Source organism: Ovis canadensis, chromosome 10 (assembly GCF_042477335.2).
Source record: "Ovis canadensis isolate MfBH-ARS-UI-01 breed Bighorn chromosome 10, ARS-UI_OviCan_v2, whole genome shotgun sequence".
NCBI lineage: Eukaryota > Metazoa > Chordata > Mammalia > Artiodactyla > Bovidae > Ovis > Ovis canadensis.
Window position 1 is genome coordinate 85,099,122 of NC_091254.1, and position 12,013 is coordinate 85,111,134.

The following is a 12,013-nucleotide window of genomic DNA, read 5'->3' on the forward strand; positions in this document are numbered from 1 at the left end:
AGGAGATCAGCCCTGGGATTTCTTTGGAAGGAATGATGCTAAAGCTGAAACTCCAGTACTTTGGCCACTTCATGTGAAGAGTTGACTCATTGGAGAAAACTTTGATGCTGGGAGGGATTGGGGGCAGGAGAAGGGGACGACAGAGAATGAGATGGCTGGATGGCATCGCTGACTTGATGGATGCGAGTGTGAGTGAACTCTGGGAGTTGGTGATGGACAGGGAGGCCTGGCATGCTGCGATTCATGAGGTCACAAAGAGTCGGACACGACTGAGTGACTGAACTGAACTGAACTGAACTGAAAGTATTTAATCATGTTGAAACTCTTATAGAAGGAAAATAGAGAATTTTTCTTCAAAACAAAGCTGAGTGCTGAAGAATTGATGCTTTTGAACTGTGGTGTTGGAGAAGACTCTTCAGAGTCCCTTAGACTGCAAAGAAATCCAACCAGTCCATCCTAAAGGAGGTCAATCCTTGGTGTTCATTGGAAGGACTGATGTTGAAGCTGAAACTCCCATACTTTGGCCACCTGATGCAAAGAGATGACTCATTTGAAAAGACCCTGATCCTGGGAAAGATTGAAGGCAGGAGGAGAAGGGGATAACAGAGGATGAGATGGTTGGGTGGCATCACTGACTCAATGGACATGAGTTTGGGTAAATTCTGGGAGTTGGTGATGGGCAGGGAGGCCTGGCATGCTGCAGTCCATGGTGTTGCCATGAGTCAGACACAACTGAGCAACTGAACTGAACTAAACTGAAAGTTACCAGAAATGACAAGGAAAGGAAAAGATTAGGCAAAGGAAAGGAGACCTCAGGAAATATATGTCAGAAGTGATATATTTGAAAAATACATTTTTTCACATGTTCTAGTAAGTTGCAGTTGTTAAAAGTATTGAAAATTCAGCTCAGTCGCTCAGTCATGTCCGACTCTTTGTGACCCCATGAACCACAGCATGCCAGGCCTCCATGTCCATCACCAACTACTAGAGTCCACCCAAAGCCATGTCCATTGAGTCAATGATGCCATCCAACCATCTCATCCTCTGTCGTCCCCTTCTCATTCTGCCCTCAATCTTTCCCAGCATCAGGGTCTTTTCAAATGAGTCACCTCTTCGTATCAGGTGGCCAAAGTATTGGAGCTTCAGCTTCAACATCAGTCCTTCCAATGAACACCCAGGACTGATCTCCTTTACAATGGACGGGCTGGATCTCCCTGGAGTCCAAGGGACTCTCAGGAGTCTTCTCCAACACCACAATTCAAAAGCATCAATTCTTCTGCAATCAGCTTTCTTTATAGTACAACTCTCACATCCATACATGACTACTGAAAAAACCATAGCTTTGACTAGATGGACCTTTGTTGGCAAAGTAATGTCTTTGCTTTTTAATATGCTGTCTAGGTTGGTCACAACTTTCCTTCCAAGGTAAGTGTCTTTTAATTTCAAGGCTGCAATCACCATCTGCAGTGATTTTGGAGCCCTCCAAAATAAAGTTTTCCACTGTTTCCCATCTGTTTCACATGAAGTGATGGGACCAGATGCCATGATCTTAGTTTCTGAATGTTGAGCTTCAAGCCAACTTTTTCATGCTCCTCTTTCACTTTCATCAAGAGGCTCTTTTGTTCTTCATTTTCTGCCATAAGGGTAGTGTCATTTGCATATCTGAGGTTATTGATATTTCTCCTGGCTACCTTGATTCCAGCTTGTGCTTCTTCCAGCCCAGCATTTCTCATGATGTACTCTGCATATAAGTTAAATAAGCAGGGAGACAATATACAGCCTTGCCATACTCCTTTTCCTATTTGGAACCAGTCTGTTGTTCCATATCCAGTTCTAACTGTTGCTTCCTGACCTGCATACAGGTTTCTTAAGAGGCAGGTCAGGTGGTCTGGTATGCCTATCTCTTTCAGAATTTTCCACAGTTTATTGTGATCCACATAGACAAAGGCTTTGGTGCCGGGGTCCAGCCCCGGTGGATCCAGGGTGATTCGAAGGTGGGGACAGAGTTGTTGTCCTTGGAAAAATACATATTTAATTACAGATATACAGAGAGATTAGAAACGGATATTGTAGTAGGAAAATTAGTGGAGAAAAAGAGGCTGAATAACTTGGTTTACATGGAATAGCATCCATGCTCCAGATGGGAATTCAGCCGGAAAAACGGGGAGCAATAAAGAACGACATGAGGGTATCAGTCTTTCCGGAAACCGATCCCATTTCTTTATTTTTGGGTTTGCTTATATACCTTTTGTTACACATAGGGAGGAATACAGAGTCACGTGGGGGTCAGCAGTCCTGACCTTTATCAAAGTCAGGTGCTTCACATAAATGTATAAAAAAAAGGTCTTAGGGATTTTACATCATCTTCTGGCCATGAGACCTGCTGACATTTTATGATCCTTTCTTTCTGATAACCAAAAACTTATTTTTTCCAAGGGTGTTTCTTCGTAAACCAGGCACCACCCTCCAAATAAAGTTGCATTCCTATAGGATGAGGGTGTAGTGAGTTACAATCAAGAAAGGAATTTATTTAACCCAAGGTTAAATGATTAATCTTAAAGGTTGATACTTATTTCTCCTATATGCTTAAAAGTTAATGCTTGTTTCTCCTATATGCTTAAAGGTTAATGCTTATTTCTCCTATATGCTAGTTATATTCATTATAAGGGCAGGGAACATGGAGATATAGCAGCAAACATCAACCCAACAAATGAAAATCCTTTCACCAATGTTCCCCTTAAGATCTATTTAGTCTTAAGATAGTGATAAAGTTACATTTTTACATATAGTGATCTATTTTACATACACTATTTTACATACAGTGATCTCTTACAAAAGAGAAATTTCATTAACTCAAAAAGTCTAGTATTGCTAACCTTAAAAACTACTATATTTCCTTTTCTATATTCCAAATACATTGATTAATATATTCCCAGGTGCCTAAGGATATGGAGGCCTGGTGGCAATCATTGACTCAACAATGAGAAAAGCCCTATGCTAATTAAGACTCTCAAAATACTCCAAAACTCTCTGTGCTGTTTATGGTTGAGAGGTTGTAAACAATCATGTGGTAGGAGTATGGATAATCCTGTCACACAAGCTAGTGTGTCAGCAGAGAGGTTTGATTTAAGACACCCTTGTCACACCCAGGGCAGGAAATTAGCAGCAATTATTAGCACAACAAATGAAAAACCCATCACCAATATAATTCCTAACCAACCCACTATACTAATAATTTCCAATTCCCCAAAAGAATTTGCCTTTAGTAAGTCTAAAACATCTTGTGCCTCTCAGATTGGGAGGCTGTAAACAATCACATGTGGCTAGACGAACCTATACAGGCGGGCTAGATAACCTTCAGAGGAGTCTGTAAGCTGAAATGCTCTTGTCATGCCCAAGAATTTTTATTGCCTTGGAGCTGCAGGTTTACTCCTTCTCCGAGAAAAAGAGTTATGGGGGAGAGCATAAAACAGACTCTGGTTTTGGGGTAGATGCTCAGGAACAGGGGGTTTCCTGAGGCTTGATCACGCCTTTGCGTATGCCAAGCCTCCTTCCTCATGACCTTTGCCATGGGCGGAGTTCATTACGCTGGTTCCCAGCACTTTGGCATGGTCAATAAAGCAGAAATAGATGTCTTTCTGGAACTCTCTTGCTTTTTCTATGATCCACCAGATGTAGGCAATTTGATCTATAGTTCCTCTGCCTTTTCTAAAACCAGCTTGAACATCAGGGAGTTCATGGTTCACGTATTGCTGAAGCCTGGCTTGGAGAATTTTAAGCATTACTTTACTAGTGTGTGAGATGGGTGCAATTGTGTTGTAGTTTGAGCATTCTTTGGCATTGCCTTTCTTTGGGATTGGAATGAAAACTGACCTTTTCCAGTCCTGTGGCCACTGCTGAGTTTTCCAAATTTGCTGGCATATTGAGTGCAGCACTTTCACAGCATCATCTTTCAGGATTTGAAATAGCTCAACTGGAATTCCATCACCTCCACTAGCTTTGTTCATAGTGATGTTTTCTAAGGCTCACTTGACTTCATATTCCAGGATGTCTGGCTCTAGTTGAGTGATCACACCATGGTGATTATCTGGGTCATGAAGATCTTTTTTTTGTCCAGTTCTTCTGTGTATTCTTGCCACCTCTTCTTAATATCTTCTTCTGTTAGGTCCCTACCATTTCTGTCCTTTATTGAACCCCTTGGTATCTTTAATTTTCTTGAAGAGATCGATAGTCTTTCCCATTCTATTGTTTTCCTCTATTTCTTTGCATTGATCACTGAGGAGATGTGTGTTAGTCACTCAGTCATGTCCAACTCTTTGCAACCACGTGGACTGTAGCCCACTAGGCTCTTCTGTCCATGGAGTTCCCCAGGCAAGAATACTGGAGTTGGGAGCCATTCCCTTCTCTAGAGTATCTTCCTGACCTAGGGATTGAACCCAGTCTCTCGTATCACCGGTGGATTCTTTAATGTCTAAGCCAGGGAAGCCCTGCTGAAAAGATAAGCCCTGTTACTTTCAGGTTTGCTCTTTGTCATTGTCAGGATTTGCGGTGACACCACACTGTTTGTGTACCCCTTTTTCAAAGCTATTCATATAAATGATGCTGAAAATAATCCCCTAGGAGAACTCAAAGGGGAACTGTTCAGTATGCATTTAGTTGATTACTCCATTCACCTTCCTAGTTTTAGAATAGTGGGGAACAGAGACTTCTCTGGTGATCCTGGGGTAAGACTCTGTCCTTCCAATGTGGGGGCCACCCCTTCAGTCCCTGGTTGGGAAATCAGATCCTGCAAGGTGAAGCCAAAAAACAGAATAATGGGAAACACATTTTATGATTAGTTAGTCTATTCTACAGGTAATTACAGATGATTAAATAATCAAATTTCTCTCTTATTAATGTATACATTTCATAAATATTAAAATAAAAATAAGGAAAATATTATATATTTTTTAAAGTTATAAAAACAATAGCCAAAAAGTAAGGAGAGAATATATTTGCATCAGAGACCTCAACCATGAATAATTATTGCAAATTAATACCAGCTTAACCTTCTAGAAACCAAGCCAAGAACAGACGCATATAGAGTCTCATGCTTTTCTGTATCTACTAAGTGGAAAACAAATCTCAGTTCGTCCAGTCAGAGGAGATTTTTTTTTTTAATTGTGGCATTTTTATGTTTTGTTTTTAATAATAAACACTTGAGGTACTTACCTTTATTTTCAAAACGGATAGTGATCATCAGTTTCATAAAATCTGTAGAAGACATTTTCACTCATCAAGAGAAGCAGCTAACCTCCTGTGAGGTTGAGTTTGGCGAGGTGTTTGGATGGATGGGAGCAGTAGAGTCCAGATGTGTGTGACGTTTACCTGTATGACTGAGTGGAATGGTAGGACCTGGGGAGGCAGAAGAGGAAGTGATGAGCTCCATCCAGTCTTCTGTGTAGATAGGGCTCCAGACATTTTATGGTTTGAGGCCACTCATGAAATGGAGTCATTCAACAGTCTTGTTGCAAAGCAGGTCTCTGCAACATTGAGAGAGAGGTTGTTCCAGAGAGAATATTTGACAGAATTTTTGCCTGGGGAAGGGCAATTTCCCATTCATATGGAAGTGGAGAGAAGGGCTCCTCCTGAGGCTTTTGTCAAGAAGCAGTACAGGATTTCTCAGTATTTGATCTGGAGAGTCTGAGAACTTTGGCACCATCACTGTGGAATATTTGGACTTTTTGCAGCCAGTAGGCTGAAACAAGTTAGACAATACATTTAATCCAGGTATCCCGTCCTGCACACCTCAGATAACCACATGTGGTGGCCAGTTGATTAGAATGTTTATGTTCTCTCTCTAGGTGGCGGTGATGGTGGTTGTGTTTAGTCCCTCAGTCGTGTCCGACTCTTTGACCCCATGGACTACATGCAGCATGCCAGGCTTCCCTGTCCTTCACCGTCTCCCAGAGTTTGCTCAGACTCATGTCCATTGAGTTGGTGATGCCATCCAACCATCTCATCCTAGGGCTGAGTGGATGGTCACCTGGCCCCCAGCCCAGGCTGTCCTCCCCCAGTCCAGGGCTTCCCATTCTCTCTGAGCCCCAGTGTCTCACAGAAGGAAGCCTGCTCCTTCCTTCCTTATAGAACTGGGAACACTAAACACAAGAGAAGGTTCTGTGTCTTTACCTATTTGTACCTCAACCCCTCTAAATGTGCAGTGCCCAGATGCATGTTGGTACTGACTGAACTGTCACCAGACAGGCATTCAGATACTGGACTAAAGAGTGAGGATCTGAGAACAGTTTGGAGTTTCACCCTTGATTCTTTCCCCATCATTTTATAAAATCTCTGTGGCCTCCTATAAGATGCATTACTAACTTCGCATAAACAACCTCATTGTACTAACAGGCCTTCTCTAGGAGACACACAAGTAACAAAGTGATGTCAGTATTTCCTGCTGATACAGCACAAATTATCACTCACCCCAGACAGAGGTCACAGGCTCACTATGTGCCCCTGACAACAGCAAGTTACAGCCTCATTCATGGTGAGGAATGAAAACCCTACCAGGAAGTGTCCTCCCTGCCTGGAAGCCTGCAGCCCACCTGTTCCCTGAGAGGCAGGAGCCTGATCCTGAAGCTCGTGGTCAGTGTGCTCTTAGAGAAGATGGCAGGAAACGGGCAGTCATGTGACACCAGGCCCCAAACCCACATGAAGTCACTCAAAAGATGGACACTGAGGCCACTGTCAGAGTCTAAAAGAATGATGTGAGTGTCACATACCACCGTGATCTCTGAACACTAGGACATTTATCTATCAGGCAGTTATAAAAACATTCATCAGGTTCCCGGAGCAGAAGTCAAGACTGTTCAAAGGCTCCTCATCTGCCGGGTCCTGTGGTCACAAGGGCAACGCAGTGCCGGGTGACCCACACAGAGGCTCCTGGCACAGGTGCAGGGGGAGGCCCAGGACGGGTAGATGGCAGACTGTCTGCTCCCCTGACTTATCTCACTGCTGTTCTGTGTTTGGCTCTGGTTCAGGGTGGGGGATGTACTGACTCTATCCCAGCCCTTAGGTTACCTATCTAAGGAGGAGACAAGACACAGATAGCTCACCTGAATTCAGTGTGGTGAGGACTCTAATGAGGAATTAAATTTTAAAATGCTACTGATTCAAAAATTAGTGAATAGTAATTACTCACCCATGAAAAAGAATGAAGTATTACCATTTGCAGCAACATTTATGGACTTAGGGAATATTATTAGTAAAGTAAGTCAGAGAAAGATAAATATGATATCACTTATATATGTAATCTAAAAATAATACAAATGAATCTGTACACAAAATAGAAATAGACTCAGAGACATAGAAAACAAACACAGTTGTCCAAGGGGATTGGGACAGAGGGAAGAACAAGTTAGAAATATGGGATTAATAGACACACTGCTATTAATGTGTCAAATAGACAACAACAAGGAATTACTGTAAAGCACAGGGAATTTTATTCAGTATCTTGTAATAACCTGTAATGGAATATAATCTGAAAAAAATAACTGAATGACTATACTATATACCTGAAACTAGCACATTATTGTAAATCAACTATACTTCAATATATATGTATTTTTAATGTGAACAATTCCTACCTGGTGAGATGCCAGAAAAATTTGGAGGGAGGCATGTTTGAGAGGATCTTGATGAAAGAACAAGAATTTCTTTATTTAAATCTAGCTGTGATTTGAATTTGATCAAATATAGTTTCAAGGAGAATCTTTCTTTCCCAGGTTATTAAAGTGAAGCTTGGTGTGAGCAGGAGTTTAGGGTCATATGGAAGATTCCCTTTGGTGGAATGTGTGACCACAGAGCCTGGGAGGCAGTGGTTTCCTCGCGTCCAGCTTCTCCCTGACTTTCTCTGTCATGTGTCTGTCTCTGTTTCCCCAGCACAGAGCCCGGTATTTTCCCACTTAGCATCTTCTCTCCGGGGACTCTGGACCATCCGGTCGTACAAAGCTGAACAGAAGTTTCAGGAACTGTTCGATGTGCACCAGGATTTGCACTCAGGTCTGTAAGTTTCTGGACATGATCTCAATGGATGAGATGTGCTCCCTTCTGAGGCTGACCTCCCTCTCAGGTGGCCTGGCTGCCTGCATCTCTCTCTTTGTCACCCCTCATCCCCCTCTGCACACCTGCCTCCCCCACCCCTTCCTCTCAGCATCCCCTCAAGGTTCCCTTCTTCCCTGTCATCACCTGCTTTGCTCCCCTGACTGGCTCGCATTGTCCTTGCATCACTGTGCCCTGTAGACTTCTGTCTCTTTAGGGCAAGAGTCAGCAAACTTCTTTTTTGTGAAGATCCAGATAGAAAATATTGTAGGCTTTGTGTGTTATATACTGTGTCTGTTGCAGCTACTCACCTTTGCTGTTGTAGCACAAAGACAGGCAAATAATAAATGAGTGAATGGTTGTACCTGTGTTCCAATAAAACTTTATTTACAGAACCAGGTGGTGGCTGTTTTCGCCCTCCAGGGTGCAGTTTGTTGACTCTTTTCAGAGCGTGGAGGGTGGCAGATGTGATTGAGGAAATAACTTCCTGATTTGCCACCCACTTGATTATGTTTTTATCAGTGAAGATTTTTCCCTAAGTAGAAAATTCAGAATTTCCTCTTAAGTCTATAAAATCCAAGCCAAACTTTCCAATCATTACTGTATTTTGAAGATAAAAATGGCATTTTGAAAGTCACATGCAGATCCTGTTAGCTGATAATCATATAGACAGTGGCTCCTAAGAATAAACACCACAGGGCCCTGTAGTGAGGGCAGAAGGTGCTGGAAACAGTGTGAGCTGTGCTCTCTGCTGTGTGAGAGCTGGGAGCAGTCGGCCCTGTGAGAGGATGATCTTCACCCTGAGGCCCAGCACTGCAGGAAAGGCACTGATGAGGCGATTTTCCATCTTCCTTCTTGTGATCCTGTTTCTGTTGATAACCTGTGGGTTGACGTTTTCAGTGCATGCTTCCTGGACTGATTCCTGTGTCTCCCATACATTGTCTTGTGTTAGAACCTAGTTTTCCGGAATCTTCAGGTTCCTTGGGTGTGTAACTTTGCTGTCCTACCTGTGTAAAATCTTCTGTAGCTCGACTGAGAAAATGCTCTCCCTCGTGAGAAGCAGCTAACATGGTTTCTCTGTTTATGTATTGCACTTATTATGGTTCACAAACCCAGAGGCGTGGTTCCTGCTTTTGACGACGTCCCGATGGCTCGCTGTGTATCTAGATGTCATCTGTGCCATCTTTGTCACTGTTGTTGCCTTTGGGGCCCTGATCCTGGTAGAATGTAAGTACAGATGTGAATATTTGTGGTATGTTTACAGTATATAGCTTTATTTGTAGTTATTAAACTCTTGTCATCTTGTCTAATATGTATACTCTTTGGTTCTAATGAATTGTATTAAAGTGTCTGCATATGTGACTCCACAGTGAGGTCCATGTGAAGTCATTTGTGTCTTGATGAGAATTTTTATCTTTTTTTCCATTTACTTATTTATTTACAGTAGGTCCTTGTTGAGGCCATTAAAATTTTTTTTTGATTGGCATGTGGTTGATTTACAATGTGTTAGTTTCAGGTGTATAGCCAAGTGAATCTGTTGTACATATATCCACTTCTTAAAGATTCTCTTTGCATACCCATGAACATTGGGGTGCATGTGTTTTTAAAATAATTTCCATTTTGATTAATACTTCAAATGAATTGTCTTTTAGAAAAGAATTTCTGTTTTTGACTTTTGGAATCCTCAGGAGCAAAGACCAGGTATGAACATGCCTGCTCCAGCAGACCTGTGGTGCCTTGGGCCCCTGCTTTGACTTGCTCAGGCCATTCTTTCATTTTTATTTTAAGTTTTACTGGGGTATAGTTCATTTACACTGTTGTTTTAGTTTCCAGTGTATAGCAAAGTCAATCTGCTATGCATAGACATATATCTACCCTTTTTTAGGTCCTTTTCCAGGTAGGTCATTACAGAGTTCTCTGTACTTTACAGTAGTTCTTATTATCTATTTTAATATTTTATATATAGTAGTATGTATGTGTAAATCTGAGTCTTCCAATTTATCCCTCCCCTCCCTTACCCCTGGTAACTGTAAGTTTATTTTCTACATCTGTTACTCTATGTCTGTTTTGTAGATAAGTTCATTTATAGCCTTTTGTTATAATCCATATATAAGCAATATCATATTCTGTTTTTCTCTGTCTGACTTACTTCACTCAGTATGACTATCTCTAGGTCCAGCCAAGTTGCTGCAAATGGCATTATTTATTTCTCCCTTTGCTATGGCTGGGTAATATTCCATTGTATGTATGATAGCACATCTTCCTTTTCCATTGCTCTGTTGATGGACATTTAGGTTGCTTCCATGTCCCGGCTACTGTGAATAGTGCTGCAGTGAACATTAGGGTGGATGCATCTTTTGGCATTATGGTTTTCTCTGGATATATGCCCAGGAGTGGGATTGCTGGATCATATGGTAGCTCTATTTTTAGTTTTTAAAGGAAGCTCCATATTTTTCTCCATAGTGGCTCTACCAGTTTACATTCCCACAAACAGTGTTGGAGGGTGCCCTTTTCTCCACATCTCTCCAGTATTTATTGTTTGTAAGTTTTTTGATGATGGTCATTCTGACTGATGTGAGGTGAAACCTCACTGTAGTTTTTTTTTTTTCATTTTTTTTCACTGTAGTTTTGATATGCATTTCTCTAATAATTAAAGATGTTGACCATCTTTTCATGTGCTTTTTGGCCATCTGTATGTGCTCTTTGGAGAATGTCACTTAGTCTTCTACCCATTTTAAAAATTTTGTTGTTTATTTATTGTTTAATATTGAAGTGCATGGACTGTTTGTATATTTTGGAGAGTAATCCCTTTTAAGTCACTTTGTTTGCAAATATTTCCTCCCATTCTTTAGGTTGTCTTTGGTATTTTTTATGGTTTTCTTTGCTGTGCAAAAGTTTTTAATATTAATTGGGTCTCATTGGTTTATGTTTTATTTTATTTTCATTGCTCTAGGAGGTGGGTAAAAAGAAAGCTTGCTGCAATTTATGTCAGAAAGAGTTCTCCCTGTGTTTTCATCTAAAAGTTTTGTAGTGTCTGGTCTTACATTTATGTCTGTAATCCATTTTGAGTTTATTTTTGTGTATGGTGTTAAGGAATGTTCTAAGTTTATTCTTTTACATGTAGCTGTCCAGCTTTCCCAGCACCACTTATTGAAGAGACTGTCTTTTCTCCATTGTCTATTCTTGCTTTCTTTGTCATAGGTGATCATAGGCACATGGGTTTATCTCTGGGCTTTCTGTCCTATCCTGTTGATCTGTATTTCTGATTTTGGTGCCACTAGCATTTGGTGGCACTTTCAGTTACTGTAGCTTTGTGGTATGGTCTGAAAACATAGAGCATGATTCCTCCTAGCTTCATTTTTCTTTTTTTTAAATATTAATTTATTTATTTTAATTGGAGGTTAATTGCTTTTCAATATTGTATTGGTTTTGCCATACATCAACATGAATCCGCCACGGGTATACACGTGTTCCCCATCCTAAACCCCCTTCCTCCTCCCTCCCCACACCATCCCTCTGGGTCGTCTCAGTGCACCAGCCCCAAGCATCCAGTTTCTTCTTTGTTTTTCTCAAGATTACATTGGCTATTCATGTTATTTTGTGTTTCCCTACAAAATGTAAATTTTGTGTCTAATTCTGTGAAAAATGCCATTGGTAATTTGATAGGGATTACACTGAATCTGTAGATTGCTTTAAGTAGTTTGTTTGTTTGTTTGTTTACAGTAGGTCATCATGGAGATATTTTATATTTTTATTTTTCTTTGAATGGGTTGAGGTCTACATAACTGTAGCAAGATGACCTTCTGAACATACCAGGTAGTGTCCTGTAGTTGGATAGAGAGAACCAGGTTTATTATTAAGCTTTCTGTACAGCTTAGGTTATAACTTTAGGGCCTACTTGGATCTCTTGGTTGTAGGGGTCTGGTGTACT

General features: G+C 41.1%; 1 protein-coding gene across 3 annotated transcripts in view; it reads left to right on the forward strand.

Moving 5' to 3' along the window:
- The window catches only part of LOC138446668 (ATP-binding cassette sub-family C member 4-like), a 172,526-nt gene that overhangs the window by 102,551 nt on the left and 57,962 nt on the right, over positions 1–12,013 (forward strand). For all 3 annotated transcript variants that reach the window (XM_069601890.1, XM_069601893.1, XM_069601891.1), the window contains 2 exons: positions 7,924–8,043; positions 9,199–9,309. In XM_069601890.1, coding sequence (XP_069457991.1) covers positions 7,924–8,043; positions 9,199–9,309 — 231 coding nt within the window. The remainder of the gene's footprint in view (positions 1–7,923; positions 8,044–9,198; positions 9,310–12,013) is intronic.